Source organism: Saccostrea echinata, unplaced genomic scaffold, assembly GCF_033153115.1.
Source record: "Saccostrea echinata isolate AGI-Se365-2 ecotype Australia unplaced genomic scaffold, CSIRO_AGI_Sech_v1 ptg000029l, whole genome shotgun sequence".
Taxonomy (NCBI): Eukaryota; Metazoa; Mollusca; class Bivalvia; order Ostreida; family Ostreidae; genus Saccostrea; species Saccostrea echinata.
The window spans coordinates 41852516-41872282 of NW_026889778.1; the positions used below are offsets into that span (position 1 = coordinate 41852516).

The following is a 19767-nucleotide window of genomic DNA, read 5'->3' on the forward strand; positions in this document are numbered from 1 at the left end:
GTGGAATGAAATAAAGTAAAATATACAGGACTGTATCTACTTAATACTTTATGTACTTGTACATTAGTATTCGGATTTTGACCTTTATCTTTCTCTTCCAATTTATAGAGCTTTTTAGACGACATTTACAAGTGGCAAATTGGACAGTCGACATTTAAATCATTAAGGAAGTATGACGCTTTTAAAGAAAATATTTTCTTTTCTGTCGTGTTCTATAGTTTTTACAAATTCTCAGTATATTTATATGAATACTGGTTTTTGGAATGAGGAGAGTAAGAACGAAGTTCTGTACAGCAAGATCATGAGAGACGTCCTGGCAATTGTAATTCAGCAGAATGAAATTTACACGAATGAGATAAACCGTCTTCAGCGTGAAATAAAACAACTTCGGAAAGATGTAATAGCCAAAGCAGGAAACAACAGTCATTCATCTTTGAAGTGTAAGTATATACCGGACAGAATAAGTTAAGGAACATGGAGTATTTCACTGATTAAAATTAAACCTTTGTACTTACATGGCAGAATATAAACATATAAAAATTTATTTGATCTGTATTTTATACTTCTGACCTTTAATGGACTAGGTACAGTAATATATAATAACATAATGATATAGAAAATCTTAATGTTTGCTTTCAGTTTTCAAAAAATAAAATGAAAAAAAAAAAAAAAAAACAAAACAATAAATCACGTTTAAGGGGGCCGACTGGGGTTTTAATTGCGCAATACTTTGCGCAGCATATTAAAATAAAGCGTATTTACTCTTTTAAAGCAACTATTTTTACATAATTTATAAAAATTAACAAATTTAGGAAATCTCAGGTTAAAAAATCTAATTACCTTTTAAAATAGCTGATTTTTTAAACGATTTTTCAAATGATGGCCAGATAGACGTCGTAATAGTGTGTTTTTGACGTTATGAATAACCGAAGTTCTTTAAGCGGGGTCATTAATTATGCCATAAAATAAAAAGTATAAAATACATGCTCTTGAAATTTAAACACAGGAAATTGAGAATCTAACAATAATTTTTGTAATTTTTTATGTAAATCTGTGGTATCTGTCATGTTTTGTTGTACTCCATAAAAACAGGAAAATATCATGAATTTTGAGATGCCCCCTCTGGAAACCAGACGGTAGAATTTTGTGTTTCTTGCACAATATGTACAGTATAGTATTTCCCATCAAATAATATAATTTGAGCAAAAAGTCTATAGTAGCATTTGTATAATTTGCTCCGAAGTGCGAAAAAATGGTATTTTCCTATATAATCCTATAGTAAATGTATCTGTATTTTGAGATGGTCCCTAAAAAATAACCAGACGGTAGATTTTCACTAAACTTGGCACGTATACCGAAGTCAATGTAAGGTACATATGGTATAAAATTAATGAGTTTCTCTGTAGTAGTTTTCACACAATAAAACCCCAGTCGGCTCCCTTAAAATGGAGTTTGTTAGTTTCCTCATATAAATACTTAATTTGGTTTGGTTTTGTATTTAATTTGTTTGGTTATTTGGTTCTGACTTTTTAAAATTTAATTTTTTTTAAAAATTTGTATAATGTTTATTTGTTTGTTTTGGTCAAGTTAAGATTGAATTTTTCTGCTATATTTGCTTCATTTTCTGTTCGTTTTTTTTTTTTTTTTTTTTTTTTTTTTTTTTTTCAAGATGCCCATTCAGTCATTGATAAAGAGAAAGTAATGATCTTACAAAGATACTACTCCAGAACCAATACTTCCAAATTAAACGTTTATCCCGTCGGCATTCAGATTACGTACCCTATAGAATAATAAATATAAATCGTTTTTGAATGCCCGTTTAGCTTGAGTAAAGATTTTTTTTATAAATCAGTCTCCACGTTCTTGAAGTCTGCTCTAGAGTCACGAAGTAAGGAGCTGATCCTCACGTCGCGGGTTCGAATCCCACTGTGGGACGTGGAGACCGGTCCTTCGGATGAGACCGTATAAACCGAGGTCCCGTGTCGCAGTAGGTGCTGGCACGAAAAAGATCCCTCACTGCTCAATGGCCGTAAGTGCCGAGTATAGGACAAAATTTGCAGCTCTCCACCGGCAAGTGGTGGCGTCTCCATATGAGTGAAAAATTCTCGAGAGGGACGCTAAACAACATACAAACAATCAAACGTTCTTGAACATTGTCTTCATTAATTATATTTACTAAAAGTTACGATTCTGAATTATACAAACATAATTCACCTCTCAGTCTGATTGAAAGGGGCAGGTACACAAACTAACTCATATATTTTTTTAAATTTTCTAAATAATATCATGACTTACATGTTGTTAGAGTTCACGCCGAAATATATAAAAATGTGTTTAGAATTTTCTTTTATCTGGAAAGTATTAAAACTACGAATTTCGGGACGCATTAGATTAGGTAAACTTTATCCATAATGCTTAAGAAATGTGTATTAATGAAAAAAATGAAAACTATAATCCAGAAAGTTCAGCGTAGAAATGCGAGAAAACAAAACCAACTCACCAGTATTGTCAGTCCGTACTCAGTGATGTTTGCAGACTAAACAAATTGAACACACCCGGTAAAACGTAAACTCTAACAATATGAGCTCGTGCCCTGTTTACAAACACAGGTGGTTGATGTGATGTTATGAAGAATTGTTATCAGAATTGTTATTGAATTCTTAGAATATTCATGTAAGTTCAAATCATAAAACTGAAGATATTTTTTGAATAAAAATAGATATTTAAATTTGTAAACAATGCAACTTAGCCCAGGCCCATTTAAAGGAGCTGATGTTTTTCTGTTTTGAAAACAAAACAAACGATTGGTTGATTTTATGTTGTTTTATGTCCCGTTCAAGAATTTTTCACTAATATAGCGACGTCAACATGTACTGGTGAAGGGCTTCAAATTAAGACCTTGATTCGGCACCTATACCATTGAACAGTGAGGGTTCTTTATCGTGCCACGGGGTTTCGTTTTTAAGGACTCATCCGAAGAAACCGCAACTTTCACTTCAAAGTGCCGAGCGCTTGGCGAAGGAACAGTTGCTATCTATTCTTTATCGACTTAGGTCAGTCGCGGCCATGATTCCAACACACGACCTTCCCATCATGTAGCGAGCGTTTTATCGACTGAGCTACCGTGACGGCCAAAACAAACGGGGAAAAGATGCATGAAGTCAATAAGTTAAATATTAAAAAAATATACATACATTGTATTTTTTGAAAGTTCATACAATTGTAACTACAATTTGCCAGACACTGCACATGTGTGAATATATTACGAAGCATGTCAATTTTTTTGCCTCGTAGAAAACAATACAATAATCTCCATCTCCAGATTTAATTTCATAAATATCCACAGGTGAATCGGGTGTACTAGGAATTCACAAATCTCCTCCTCCTACCTGGCCATATACACAAGTAGTCAGCTTCCGTTCTCCATTTCGGGAAATACCAGCATTGACTTATGGTTTGTATCGACTCGATGTTGGGCATCGCACCAATCTTCGAGTGAATACAGTAGTGATGGATATCACAAACAGAGGATTTAACGTGAGGCTGCAGACATGGGGAGATACCATTTTATATGGAGCCAATATTAGCTGGATGGCTTGTGGAGGATAAAAATTTGCTTATCGTCGCTTATAAAATTCTTAAAGTTTTATGTAACTTGGTTCAGTAGTTCAGAGATGTAGAAGATGTTTTCTAAATCTGACATAACATTAAAAGATTTTTTTCTTTACGTGGGGTATTACAGTGTATATACACTTATGGGAGATGGAATAGTGACCAAAGGGGTGCGGAATTAGCGTAATTTGCTAGGTAAATTGACCTAATTAGCTTTTCTACAGCGATTGAGAAGGAATTAGTTCTATGTTAACCTACAACGGAACACAGTGATTTCTCCGCTTACTGATACCAGCATCTCACCTCACAATTCATGCTAAAGTACATGAACACTTCAACATTTTCTGGCTATGACACGCGGGGTTGCAGATTTGATCGGTTCATGGTGAAAATCTTTACCTAATTTACTCTCGGTATCATTCTTGTACTCCCGGGTGGTACACACTAATACTGTAGTTTTCACCGTTTATTTGGGGGTGAAAGTCCAAATATTATTGGAGTATCTTCTGCAAAATTATGCTAAGAAACCCTTCATATGACTCAAATAATGAAGAATGATAAATAAAGCAAGGATTTTTCACCACCTTCTGCAAAATTATGCTAAAAACCCGTCATATGACTCAAATGATGAAGAATGATAAATTAAGCAAGGATTTTTATAAAGAACCGATCAAATCAGCAACCCCTCGTGTCATAGCAAGAAAATGTTGAAGTGTTCATGTACTTTAGCATGAATTGTGAAGTGGGATACTGGTATCAGTAAGCGGATAAATCACTGTGTTCCGTGGTAAGTTAATATAGAGCTAATTCCTTCTCCATCGCTGTAGAAAAGCTAATTGGACTAATTTACGCTTCAAAGTCCGCACCCCCTATAGTAACTATTCTGTACCCCCATATGTGGGTTTATACATAGTGGATATGTTGTGTTTGTTTCTTATTTATTTTTTTTTATTAAGAGAGAGAGAGAGAGAGAGAGCTTTCTGATGTAAGTAGTTGAACACAACAAAGCAGTGAAACATTGTTCGCATTGAATGATCTATCTTGATCCTTTTCAATTGTATAGAATGAAGACAAAAGTAATAAAGGGATAAGACAAACATCACATAGAATCAAAGTTCGTTGAACTTTCCATTCTGGAGTGCACAGTAAGAAGGCACAAACGAATATTTCATTCACATAAAAGAAAAATTCTATCGTACAGCTTTAAGATTAAATTTATTTTATCTTGGTTAGTCGTATATGTTTTTAACTTCTTTTTCTCGGAATTCATTAAACGAAAAACTGGTGTCTCGTCAAATTTACGATTTCATTGTAAACAAAATGTGTTTTTGAAACACTGATTCCCCCGTATGGCAACTTATGACAAAGATAAAGATTCTCAAATGCAAGTCAAACTTCAAGGTCAAGAGATCAAAAATGGTACCCAAAGAAAAGTCTTGTCGCAGGGAATATACATGTAACTGTAAAATATAAAAGTCTTAGCATCAACCGTTCAAAAATAATGATCGCGTTTTTCTTTTTTAAAAAAGTAAGTCAAATGTCAAGGCCAACGTCAAATGATCATAATTAATGGTGCCCAAGGGAACGTCTTGTCACAAGAAATACACATGTGAAATATGAAAGACCTAGGACCAACCATTCAAAAGTTATGGCCAAGGTTAACTGCAAGATCAATGTTATAATAAACAGGTCAAAAATATTTATACAAAAGGAAAGGCCTTCTTCTCACAAGGAATACCCTGTGAAATATGAAAGCTCTAGCAAAAACCATTCAAAAGTTATTGCCAAGGTTAAAGGTTTGAATGTAGGTCAAATTCCAAGGTCAATGTCAAAGGATCTAAATTATTGATTCCAAAGGGAAGGTCTTGTCATAAGAAATGCACACGTGAAAAATGAATACCCTAGCACCAACTGTTCAAAAGTTATGGCGAAGGTTTAAGTTTCTCAAAAGTAGATCAAACTCAAAGGTCAAAAGATCAAAAATATTCATACTCTAGGAACAGTCTTTTTACAATGAATACACATTTGAAGTATAAAAGCCTTAGCACCGACTGTTCAAAAGTTATTGCCAAGGTTAGAGTTTGGTAAAATTTTGCAAAAGTGGGTAAAACTCCTAGGTCAATGTCAAGAGGTCAAATATGTTGGTAACCAAAGAAAGATCTTGTCATGTGAAAAACGAAAGCCATAGCTCCAACCAATCAAAAGTTATGGGCAAGGTTAAAGTTTTTGAGGACAAACAGACAGACAGACAGACGGTCGGACGGACGGACATGCCAAAAACTATATGCTCTCGAATCTTCGATTACGGGGGCATAAAAATCACATTTATAAGTGAATCAATAAGCACACACATGTAAAGAAAACACAGCCTTCATGAGGAGTATGCTGAAAAGACATATGCAACATACTCGAAGCCTGTAGTGTAACGTTGTCGAATGAATGATATTTACCTAAAATTAACAACTGAATTCATTTATGACTCCAGTTTGACATATTGCATAGCTTGGGAAACATTGCAGCTAGAATCCACATATGTTAATAAGAAAATGATCATCTAATATAACATTTATACAAAAAATCCTCCCAACATTTCTGCATTTTGATTGGAGATAACATATATGTTCTCACAAAACATCACTATGCACACGATTCTAGCATTACTAACAATTAAGTGGAGTTTCATTCTATGTGCTATTGAAAAACTGTACTTTTCAAGTATGTACGCGATAAAATGTTATACATTGTACCGAAGCATTTACGAAAAAAATAATGCCAGAGGAAAGGCTAACCGAAACATATAGAAAGCTATGTTACAACGCAAAATTTAACAGGGTTATTAGATTTTGCTTTATAACAATTATTTGTGTCAAAGTTAATGCATAATGCCATAGGGCAAAATAAAAAAAAACTTTGGATTAAATGATTACATTTGTGTTATTATATTAAATATAAAGTAATTCTATTTTTTTTTATTTAATGAAGAAAATGGGAAATACAATGCAATCCACAATGTTTTCTTGTTGCAAATTTGACTCTTCTATCCAAAATATTCATACATTTCCTGTCGATATACGTTTTGGGTTAATCCCTGAGGCAAAGTTAATTAATTAAAAACAAATTCTCATTATAATTTTTGTTAATTGACTAAACGGAATGATTGGCATATTTTCGAAGTTTTCGTAATTTAATCATTGTTCCGTTCATTATACCTCAAATATATTTTTAATAAATCGAATAGGATATTTTTTAATATCTGCTGTTACAAAAGAAGTGTTTCTATTATATTTTTTGTTCCTGCTAACAAAAATTATTTAAAATTTTGCTCCTCGGGAAATGATTTCTCCCATCTTAAGATGGAGGGATAAACTTTTATCCTTTAGTATACTAGTGATTATTTCAATTTGCGTTAACAAAGTTTACGTGGATTTCGACACAGAATGGTTGAAACACAAAATTTGCATTTTAATATATCTTTCAAAAACACTTACCTCTGAGGTCCGGATTGGCTCTGTCCCAATTTGTATTGTTCCAGTGGACTTTTGAGTTTGATTACCTTTCATAATCGTCATATATCATTATATTGGCAGAATTTTGAAACTTCGGAAAATATGATTAAAATCAGTCAGAAATATTATATAATAGAGTTTATAATTACATTTCGCATTAATCTTGATGCAAAATGTAATAAGACAAAATTTAACAATCCAAAAAGCGGTCTATTATATTTTGCGTTGACCTCAATACAAAATGCAATAACGCAAAATGTAATGATCAAAAAGGTGTTTTATTATATTTTGTGTTATTACATTTTGTGTTCATCTTGACACAAAATGTAATAAAGCAATTTATAAGAATTATATTTTATCACATTTTGCGTCGTTATTTTGCGTTGTTGCAAAGCTAAATCTCCTTACTTCTACACATGACAGACAAATTTGTGTCTATGTGTATTGGTGTATTTGAAGATACCAAATATATTTGTTTATTAAAAATTAACAATGCCATGAATTTGCATATTATGAAGGGAATTCAAGGTGATCAAATTAAACTGTGATTCCTCAAAAGTTCAATAAACAGTGAATTCTGTAGGGTGGGACCAACTGAAAAAAAAATCTTATTTTCCATAACTACTGGGCAAGTCTTAAAATACTAGCAGTTTATCGTGATATTTATCACATTCATGCTACGTAGGGTCTCTATAGAGGTGATAATTTTGGCACAAATCGGATCAAATTATTATTATTATTATTATAATATTATTATTATCAGGCCCTCAGGAAGCAATTTCACTTTGAGGGACACAACCATACATTTTTAGTGGGGGGCATTGTCAATTACCAAAAATTCCTTGACAAGCAAACAAAAAAAACCCAACAAACAAACAAAAAGGGTCATCAGACGTTATTATTGAGGGGGCACAAGCATATATAGTAGCTATGTTTTCTAAATTATTCTATATATCGGCGAAATTATTTGAGGCACGCCCCTGTGCCCCCCCCCCCCCCCCCCGATTCCTACGGCCACGAATTAAAAACTGCTTTTACATGTATACAGCACCTTATCTAATTATATAATTACCCTAAAGCACTTAACGCGTAACGGAAGTACAATATTAAAACGGAGAACAATAAATAAACCGAAAGGACATAAAAATAATCGAAAACTTAAGTTCAAATAGAAATTAAAAGTAAAGAATTTTTTCTACATTTTTTATTAAATCAATTAGATGCCTAATTATTACATAATAAATCAAAAGAAAGTTTTGTTTGTTTTAAAAAATTGTGTTTTTAACTTTTTTTTAAAAAACAGCAAGTGATTGTTCGCACCGAAGGTCCAGCATGTGGCTGTTCCACATGATGGCTGAAGATACATCGAACTTTCTATCACCATACAGCCTATTATGAGTGCCGTGGCTTTAGAAGGCACAATGAATCCCCAGACTGAAGTGCACGCTGTGAGCGGTAGACCTGAACCAGTTCCCGGATGTATGCTGGGGCTACATTTAGTGTCTGTAGAGCCTTGAGGGTATACAAAAGGATCTTATATTATGTTCGATATGCCAGAGGTCCCAGTGAAGAGTTATGAGAATCGGTGTAATATGCTCATGTTTCCTTGAGCGTGTTACTAGTCTGACAGCAGTGGTTTGAGCTTTCTGCAACTTTGCAAGGATGTGGCATTAAACCATGAAGAAGTGAATTTCCATAATCAAGTCGAGATGTAACGAGAGATCTAACGGGTATCCTGCACGCCTCCTCTGTTATGAGGGATCTCATTCTATCAATCTTACGAAGATGGAAATTACAGGATCCAGTCACTGAATTTATTTGACACTCCGTGCTAGAGTTGATGTCGAAAAATACAGGTACCCTAAGATTTTTGACACAGGAAGCATAAGTGATGACAGATCCACCAAATGTGAGTTGACATCTTGAAAATTCATTAGCCTTACATTTTGGGTAAAAATGATTAATTCTGTCTTTCTCTGATTTAGTTGAGTATGTTGTTTTGCATCCAGTTTTCTATATCAGAAAGACACCGCTCAAGTCTATCATTAATGTTGTCCCAGCTGTCCTTCGGATTTATAATCAGGTATACCTGAGTGTCATCAATGTTAACACATTATGTCTCCGGCAAATTTGTCCGATTGGTTTGGAGAACATACAGTATAGACGAGGTCCTAAAACAGGCCCCTACGGGACACCAAAGAGGAGTAACCTCCCTAGACAATGTAGACCCAACAGCAATTTGTTGACTTCGACCAGCTAGATAAGACTTAATCCACGACAGAGCCGACCCTACGATACCAAACGCGTATTTGATCCGCCCGATTTGTATATTATACTCTATATAACATCGAATGCAGCCGAGAGATCAAGCATCACGAGGGCAACACATGGAGGATCAAGCATCCCTTGTTGACCGTTCAAACTCGCCGTCAGCCCATGTATTTATCAGGTGCACGGAACATTCTGTCGTCAAATTTAGTATAAAAAAAAGGCCTAACAACTGGTATGAAACACAGGCAAAGTATAATTTATTGATAGGTTACATTTGCTAACAAAGTCATCATAGCTACCATAAAATTTACGAAATGTTGTCTTTAAGCGAAGTTGTTGAAATCCCTGAAGCATCGACTTATCTGTCAAGTAGCCTGACTCGGTTTAAAAATTGATCGTACTCAGAGCACACTCTTATGTATAGAAGAAGTTGTAAGATGTAAACACCATATGCATGTGAAAGCAAAATACATAAATAAGGGAAGTTCACGATGGAAAAACTGAAGTAATCATGTTGTTTGTCGTACAATTTAGTTGCTAGTTGGCCCTCATCATCTCTAGTCAGTAAAACATCCATTTCAAAACTCTGTTGTGTCTTTTAGTTCGAGTTCACTGGAATTTATCGAGTCGACATATGAATGGACTTAACTACTGTAAATAGATTAAGTGCTGTCGATATACCTGAATGTGAAAATATAGGTCAGACCTAGTGTTTTTTTCTCATGTACAAGTTTTTGAACTTATGTGTAGGGACGAAGGCTGTAAATTATTATATAGACATGATATATACAATATGTTCAAATGGTCCCTTTCTACAAAAAAAAAAATCTTCACAGAAATATTTAAGATCTAATTTTAATTTTATATTCTTAAGAACAGCAAGACCACGTTAGCTTATTTAGTCCTCTTCTCCCCTGTAGGGGCATAGGGCCTTCACAACTCTCCAATTGTCTCTGTCTTTGATTGCATGTTTCACTCCTCAGCTAGGTTTTTTGAAGAGATCCTAAGATCTCTTCAAATAACTTGGCCGAGGAGTGAAACATGCGTATTCTAGACTTAAGTATGTTAACGTCTTACCCCCTCAAGGTTATTGTTTCATGGACTCTCTAAAGTACAAGAAGGCTGCAAATTGTACACGTGATATCAAACTCGGGAGAGTATTAAAACATAGAACTGCTTAAATGATGGACATTAGAATTATTACCATTATAAGATTTTTTTCATATCTGTAAATTTAACAAATTATCAGTTCATACTTTTATTCGAAACAATGGAAACGGGATTGTAGCGATTCAGTATTTGGCAACAAATTAGAGGGAATGTGTTATTTACTCAAGAAGAATCCAACGTTTAGGATTAAATAATTACAAAACAAGATGTGTTTGTGAAACATTGATGCCCCCGTATGGCAACTTATAGCGAAGGTTAAACTTTCTCAAATGCAAATCAAATATGTTGGTACCCAAAGTAAGGTCTTGTCCCGAGGAATATACATGTGAAATATGAAAGCCCTAGCAGCAACCATTGAAAAGATATGGAATAGGTGAAAGTTTTTCAATAGTAAGTCGAACATCAAGGTCAAATGGTCAAAATCAATGATGCCCAAGTAAAGGCCTTCTCACAAGAAATACACGTGTGAAATATGAAAGCCCAAGCACCAACCGTTCAAAAGATACGGCCAAGTTTAAGGTTTTTCAAAAGTAGGTCATATTCCAAGGTTAAGTTCAAAGGGTCAAAGTTGTTGGTATCCAAAGTAAGGTCTTTTCACAAGGATTACATATTTGAAGTATAAAAGCCTTAGTACCAATTGTTCAAAAGTTATGGTCAAGGTTAAAAATTTTCAAAAGTAGGTCAAACTCCTAGGTCAAGGTCAAAGGGTCAAAGTTGTTGGTCTCTTAAGGAAGGTCTTGTCTCAAGAATTACACATATGAAGTATTAAAGCCCTAGCACCAACTGTTCAAAAGTTATGGCCAAGCTTAAAGTTTTTCAAAAGTAAGCCAAACTCCAAGGTCAACGTCAAAGGGTCAAAGTTGTTGGTATCCTAAGTAAGGTCTTATCACAAGAATTACACATGTGAAGTATGTTCACCGTTCAAAAGATACGGCCAAGTTTAAGGTTTTTCTAAAGTAGGTCATATTCCAAGGTCAAAGGGTCAAAGTTGTTGGTATCCAAAGTAAGGTCTTTTCACAAGGATTACATATTTGAAGTATAAAAGCCTTAGCACCAATTGTTCAAAAGCAATGGTCAAGATTAAAAATTTTCAAAAGTAGGTCAAACTCCTAGGTCAAGGTCAAAGGGTCAAAGTTGTTGGTCTCTTAAGGAAGGTCTTGTCTCAAGAATTACACATATGAAGTATGAAAGCCCTAGCACCAACTGTTCAAAAGTTATGGCCAAGCTTAAAGATTTTCAAAAGTAGGTCAAACTCCTAGGTCAAGGTCAAAGGGTCAAAGTTGTTGGTCTTCTAAGGAAGGTCTTATCACAAGATTACACATGTGAAGTATGAAAGCCCTAGCTCTTACTGTTCAAAAGTTATGGCCAAAGTTAAAGTTGGGTAAAATTTTGTAAAACTGCGTCAAACTCCAAGGTCAAAAGGTCAAATATGTTGGTACCCAAAGAAAGGTCTTGTCAAGAGGAATAAACGTGTGAGATATGAAAGCCATATCTTCAATCAATCAAAAGTTATGAGCAATGTTAAAGTTTTTGCGGACAAACAGACAAACATACAAACAGATAAACAGACAAACAAATAGACAGAGGACTGACAGGGCAAAAACTATATACCCCCGAATCTTCGATACGGGGGCATAAAAAGGATGAGAAGAGAAGGAAAAAATAGATATGTCCATTCCCAAAACATATTTTTCCCATTATTTTACATATAAATAACAATGTTCTTTCCCGTACAATGAATATCAATTTGTATAGTCGTGTCATTTGTTTTAGTCAACAACATTCTGTATCATATTAATCCTGTGAGTAGGATTAAGTGACGTAGGCGTTCAAAGTACGCACGTCTCTAAATATAAATATATCGCACTTTCGCATAAAACTCTTGTTGAAGAAGAGGCCAAATGAGTATTGTACAACCCTGAGCTGAGATTTTCAAAGAATTAATAAATTATCACTATATAATCAATATATCTACACCTTAACACCAGAACCCCTGATCCAGGACCCAGGAATTTCACTATTTTGAAAGAAGCATGTTTGCTCATCATAATTATATAGGCACTTATAATAAGTTTATCTGCTAAATACCCAGGAGCAGAGAAGATTTTTCAAAGAATAAATGTATTTATCTTTATAATCAACAGTCCCCACCCTATCACCAGAATCCCTGACCCATGCAGTGACCCAGGGATTTCCCAGTTTGGAAGAGGCACCTTTGTTCATTATACCAATATCCATGCAGGAGCAGAAAAGAAGATTTTCAAAGAAAGAATGCATTTTCATCATATAATGAGTAGAGACTTACCCTAACTCCAGAACCCCCTGGCCCAAAGACAATAAACTGAGAACAGACTTAAGTCAAAATTTCAAATCGATATAACTTTCAATTTTTGAAAAGTACCCTTGCTCATCATAACCATTCGCCTTATTTATTTCCTTATTATCCAGGAACAGAAAAGATTTTTCAAAGAAGAAATGCATTTTCACAATATAATGAATACAACCCCACCCTTTCACCAGAACCCTTGACCCAGAAGAAATGAATTTTACAATTTTTAATTTCAATTTTGAAAAAAGACACCCTTGCTTAACATAACCATGCACTTAATTTGTCTGCTGAATATACAGCTGAATATACGGGAGGGGGGGGGAGCTTTTAAAAAGAATTTATGCATTTTCCCTTAATGATCAATAAAGCCACACTCAGCTCCAGAAACCCTGACCCTGGGGCAATGAATTTCACAATTTTAGTAAATGACTCAATGCTTATTACAATCAAGCTAATAGTTTGCTTGATGTCCAGGAGTAAAGAGGAAGATTTTTTTAAGATTACATTATTTTTATGGTTTTACCCCTACCCCTCAGGCCCCAGAGAGGCGGAACCATTAAAATTTACAATTTTTGTTCCCCTTCTATGCTGTATGCGAAGATTTGTTGAAATTTATTCAGAGATTCCAGAAAAAAAAGTTGAAAATGTTCAAATGTTAATTAATGACGCACGGTGACGGAAGAAAACATATGACATTACTTCTGCGTTTCACTCCTTATTTACAACAAATTCAAAACGTGTGAGTTTTCGAAACTTTATTATTTACTCTTTAAAAATGCAGTTATAAATTTTGCTCTCATACACGATGTTACAGGTAAAGTTACTGTTTTTTGTATCAAAATAAAGTTATCATTGATTCTGATGAGCTTCAAAAAAGGGGCTTCGTCCTTAAGCAGGCTTCCATGGATCTGCAAGGAACCAGACTCATCACTATAAAATTGTTCTCCCCTTTTTAAAAGCAAAATTAAAGCTGTAAATGAACTGTGGTCGTTTCATATATACCATTTAAGCGCCGTCACACTCTACATTAAAGCTGAACACGACTCGTAAATAGACATACGCCATATTAATTTTACTATCTCCGATTTCAGCACTGGGGTATACCCATCGCATTCGTTACACCTGACTGCTTTACTGTCACGGGTACTTGTGTGAAATGGACGACACGTGTTCATGCTGGTTACCTTAAATTACTTTTGTCTACATTTTATTGCTGTATACGTGTATTTGTGTTTGTACATCAAATCTGTCATTATTCCTTATGATCTCATTCCACCAGTGTGAAACATTCTCGAAGATAACTGTTCATTATATAACTAATGCCATCCCTATCATGGAAAGCTGTCTATCATTAGATGTGAGTTTCCGGTCACTTTTGACACGACTCTCTCTCTCTCTCTCATTTAATACCTAAAAAATAGGAGCTTTAGTTTTATAGATAAGTATTCTATATTGCAACTAATGTTTTTTTAAATGGCATATTTAGCAACGGGATAGTATTGATTTTTTTTTTTTACCTAATTTCAAAATATGCAGAAAATCTTTTAAATATGTATTTTGAGTTTTTATCTTCCTTTTTAAATTAGATATTCTTGCTACATTCGAGGCAATATATGCAATAAAATTTCCTGTCATCCCCTAACAAAAGCTCTGTTAGCCAAACAGAAAAAAAGGAAACAAATTTCAGAGATACAAATCATGAAGGGGCCCTATTAATCAATTACACAATGCAAACGGAATTAAAAACATTTTGTGTGGAAAAACCAAATCTGCAATGAATTCTATAAAATGTGCACTTAATTTTTGCCATTTTATGCGTAAAATACATACATGTATATACTTGTCAACTTATTTTGACATGATACGGATGTCAGTAAGTAATTTTAATGAGGTTAAGTTTTTTTTGTTTTGTTTTTTATTCAAACACAATAATTATTTATTACATTGCATTTCTACTTCTATATGGCTAAAGAAAGTATTTTAAAATCCATTTTCAGAGACTGGCTAGAACATCAATATTATAGATCTAGATGATGAGTCAATTCATTCAAGGTACATTTGTACTTTTAATTACACTATACATAAAACTCATTTCCACTCACCGCATCATACAAGAACTTTCGAATCCAAATATCAAGTATATGCTCAAAGATTTTGTTGTTTGTGATTCCTCTGCAATAATTCTAGCTGAGACAAACTATATCCATCGAATACATGCCGCTGAATTAAGTATAGAAACATCACAGAGAATAGGACCAGAGCTGGACAACCCAAATTGTTTCAATTTACAGAGTCCTGCCTGTACAAAGGAGTTTCTAGATAATTTCATAAAAAACTCTTCTGATTTACGAAAACAAAGTCAATCAGAGGCAAGAACTCATCATTTGTTCGACTTTGTTTCATGGAAGTTGTCAAAAACGTGATGTATCCACTCTCAAGCCTTTACCTAACTGGAATCGCAGCATTACGCGACCAGTTGTACCAAACGATGAAAAGGCATCCACTTTCGCGTTTCTAGCACCTGGTCCAAGTCCAGATGGTGTCTTACAATCCACTGTTATCTATATTGGTGCCTCCTGGACTAACACAGGATTAAAAGGAGTTCGGAGTCTTGTTCCAGCTTTTAGCAGCAGAAACACTGAAGATTTCGATTTCACATATTCAGATCTCGGCAGCAGGTCTTATACTATGGTGGATGAGATCAACAGAGACAGGTTTCCAATTCGGTATATTTATGGATTTGCATATGGTAATTTTAGTTTTATGTGTACGGTGCAAAAATCTGGTGTAGAGGCAGACACTTACATTTCTAAAATTATCTGGGTATGTCTTTTCGATAAACATTTTTACTCGTATGCAGAGACTGAATTAAGATGTGAACATAGGGGACGATCGTACAATATACTAGAAACGGCATACCTTTTTACACCGGGTAGCCTTTTAACTGGAAGACAAAACTTTCTCAGAGATGAAGCAATGCTATTTGCGATGTTTAGCAGAGAAATTTCCGGAACCTCGTTGAATGCCACTAACGAATCCGTTCTTTGTGTATTTCAAATGAATAAGATAAATAAGATCTTTACCCGAAATATCAGGTCTTGTTTTCGCGGTAACGGTAACACAGGTCCAAATTATTTAGCTTCTCCAAGAAAATGCCAGAAAACGGTAAGTAGATTTAATCCGGCAAAAGGTTTATTTTAAGGTTACCTAAGATTTCTAGAAAAAAAGACCCAAGTATAAAAATTTATTTTACCTAAGTGTACTGCGCACATCTCGCTGACTTCTATTCCTTTTGGTAGACTTTAGACATTGAGATCGATTACTGCGGAATGTATGATTTTAACACACCAATCAACGGTCCAGAGCCTGTAAAATCCATTGCAGCCACACGTATCAACGGTACGGCATCGTCAATCTTCATTACAACAACAAATACTGGGTATATAGTGGCCTTTATTGGGACTATGTCAGGCCATGTAAAAAAGGTAATCTTCTGTATTAGACGACATTCATTATAGATATGCAGTGAGCAGGTCCTACGTTCGGCACTTGGAGAGCAAACGTTGTAATTTACTTTGTAAATACATATTTTAGAATTTATGAGATTTTATAGACTGTATATTCATATGTCAATTTAAAAATGGAATTACATGTCACATAGATTTACATACACACGGCGACCACTGCCAGGAAATACGATGATGTGATGGTTGAGTCTGGAATGAATATACTAAAATACACATTCGTGGGCAACGACAAGAACCATGTTTACATCCTTACCCCAAATAAGGTATTCGACTTCTTGTGTTTTTCCTTTACTTTACTTTTGATAATTTTTAAATGATCTCAAAATTGATACTAGTGCCCGTTTAGCTCTCTATTCTACCCTTTTTTCATACCGTCTTATCTCAATTCATTAAAATCTGAATTGCAGATTTACAAAATGGTCGTTCAAAATTGTTATCAGTATATAACTTTTACTAAGTGCCGAAAAAGTGGTGATCCCTTTTGTGGTTGGTGTTCTTTATCAAACAAGTAAGGCGATATTTTTTTTCATATTTAATCATTAAGTTAATGATTATCAACATCTTTTGTATATCAATATTTGTACAAATAGGGCAATTTTTCGTTCTTATATGTAGATGTACGGTTGCAGAAGATTGTCCTGAATATTTTCCTTCTCTTGGATGGTTGTCCGTCATTCGGTTAAATACATGTTCAAAAAGTAGGAACGTGTTCCCAGGAAATATCCTTAAGGAAAATCTACTCTGGAATTCTACAAAACACGTACTTCCAATTTCATCAATATTGCTCTCTCTCTCTCTTTATATATATATATATATATATATATATATATATATATATATATATATATATATATATATATATATATATATATATATATATATATATATATATATATATATATATATATATCTGTGTGTTTTGTTGGGAGTGTGTATGCAAATATTTACATTGCAGGTGCATGTCAACTTTGAAATTCTCCCTACATCCCCGGGTCCTTACACTTGTTTATATAGCGGATATGGTTATGAGTTTATTAGAAATGGAAGCAGACAAAATGTTGATGAAGTACTCTGTGAATTGCCAAATTATCAAGACCTTCCTCTATATCCAACTTCGAAGGGTATAACTATTCTTACCTTATGAGACACCCTAATGTAAAAAAACACAGAATTATTAGAATATTGTTCAATGTTTCATTGAAGTAACAGGTTTCCACACGTCTTAATTCAGTGTTGTTAGTCTACAAATCTTGCAGATTGTATAATTATGGTATTATTTGTGCTGACTGGGGGAAAAGCAATGGTTTCAGACATCATAGAATTTTATAGCCACCATTCAAAATATGGGTGAGTTGGATTTGTCAAGGTGGCAGAAAAGAATTTCAACACTGCAATCTACATGAAATGCAATTATATGTTATACTTTCTTTTTCTGAACATCTCAGTACTTGTCCGAAGGACACTTGCCCTAGTAAGTATTAACCTTTACTATATTTTGTGGAAATAAATTAATGGTTTTAGAAATCAACAAAAACATTAATATTAAAATTTCCTTAAGTTTCAATCCAAAAATATCTATGTCAATCTTATCATTAGTTTTTTTTCGCCAGGTGATGGTTATTGGAGTTCTTTCGGTCCTTTTGGAGAGTGGAGCAGTTGCAGTGAAACTTGTGGAGAAGGATACAAAAATCGAACAAGATTTCGAACATGTACAAATCCTCCACCATCAAACGGAGGCCTTCCATGTAAAGGATCCCAACTTGATAATGAGTTTCAACACTGTTATGAAAAGAAATGCACATGTAGGTGAACATTCTTACTTTTCGTTTCAATTTAACACACCAAGAGCAAATGAATGCAGAGTATTTAAAATATCTTTTATTATTTGTAATGATCTAGTGCGTGGTACTTGGGCGTCATTTGGTGAGTTCCAGGAATGGGGTGAATGCAGCGCAGTATGTGGTTTAGGGACTCAAATCCGCAAAAAGATACGGCAATGCGTGACATCTTCCATTGAGAAGGAATTTAGGCTTTGTAATGGATCAGCAATTCATCAAGAGATTCCGTCATGCAGTATACGTAAATGTCCGGCAGGTACAAAAACGAATTCTTTTGAGAAATTAAATTAGCAATCTAATTAAAATTATATTTCAATTATTTCCTTTTCTGATGTGAGGTATGAAATTACATAAATAAAGGAAACAATAATTTTAATTAGATAGACAAATGAATACTTTGAGGGTATCTTTCAATGAAAAAAAAAATTATTCAAATTTCCCTTTAAAAGAAAAATTGTACTGCTTACATACAAATCTATAAAAGTTTCTTTCTCTTATTAAAATTTTGCTTTATCTGCACTAAAGAAAATAAAAATTCCTTCTCTAGAAATAATTACCACACATATCATCTTTTAAAAAAAAATATCTAAGATGTTACATGTATGAAGAAATCTTGCCAGACACGAAAACAAACCCTTCTTCTAACTATAATGTTGGAGGCGCAGTTGTATCTTTTCTTAATAATGTATTTTTTAAGTCGACCATAAGTAATGAAATTGTATAAATAACTTACCTTACTTCTGAAGTTTCTTGATTGTTTAGTCCTTATTTTTTGACAGGGGAAAGAATAATCTTGGTAAGCGTCTCATCAGCATCCGGTTTTCTTTTTCTCATTCTCTTGACTTCCCTTTTTGTTTGTTATCATCGTAAACATGGATCAAGATCTGTTCCCAAAGTACAGAGACACTCCTCAGAGTATGATGAACCAGAGGAACAGCATTACCTATCTAATATGCTGAGGGATACTAATAACATAATGTGTGAATATGACAACATTCTTCAGACGGATGAAAATGATTACACGATTCCTAATGGATCTGAGCAACATCAAAATGAAAACGACGTTGGAGGGAACGAAATAGAACAAGACAACTAGTGTTCTAATTCACAGTGGGTTTTTGAAGAAAATTCACAGGAATTAGAATACGAAAGAAAACAAAATGATAACAATTAGGTAGTGGCATGCCAGTTGAAAATTGTCATACAGCAATACTTATTTCAAAGTATGTGTCTATGAGTATGGCATATTGTGTTCACATTTACACTGAGGGAAGTGTCAATTTTATAGAAGTAACCAGTAAACCAACGTATTTCCTTAATATTAGAACTGGAGATCTGGATAGTTTTATGACCATCCTTACTGAATGGGTGATGGAAAAGTATCTTAATAATATAGTTAAGGACGATCATATAGGAAGTTTGCTGGTTTGTGGTTCCTTGATATAATATTTTTCTGATCATTAGGAGAAGTCAATAAATGAAGGGAATAAGAATTTATGGGTTTTTTTTATTTA

At 34.1% G+C, this 19767-nt stretch overlaps 1 protein-coding gene and 1 pseudogene across 1 annotated transcript; both read left to right on the forward strand.

Moving 5' to 3' along the window:
• Positions 1–224: 224 nt before the first annotated feature.
• On the forward strand, positions 225–4059 carry LOC133194837 (uncharacterized). Its single transcript, XM_061330742.1, has 2 exons — positions 225–440; positions 3347–4059. The coding sequence occupies exons 1-2, from the start codon at positions 245–247 to the stop codon at positions 3607–3609; spliced, it is 459 nt and encodes a 152-aa protein (XP_061186726.1). The 5' UTR covers positions 225–244; the 3' UTR covers positions 3610–4059.
• Positions 4060–15029: 10970 nt separating this feature from the next.
• On the forward strand, positions 15030–18171 carry LOC133194275 (plexin-A4-like; annotated as a pseudogene).
• The last annotated feature ends 1596 nt before the right edge of the window (positions 18172–19767 follow it).

Bases quoted from the DNA above. Each gene is read 5' to 3' on its own strand.
- LOC133194837 (XM_061330742.1), top strand. From the start codon at position 245: ATGAATACTGGTTTTTGGAATGAGGAGAGTAAGAACGAAGTTCTGTAC. The intron at 441-3,346 runs GTAAGTATATAC...AAATATCCACAG, and splicing joins CAGTCATTCATCTTTGAAGT to GTGAATCGGGTGTACTAGGA.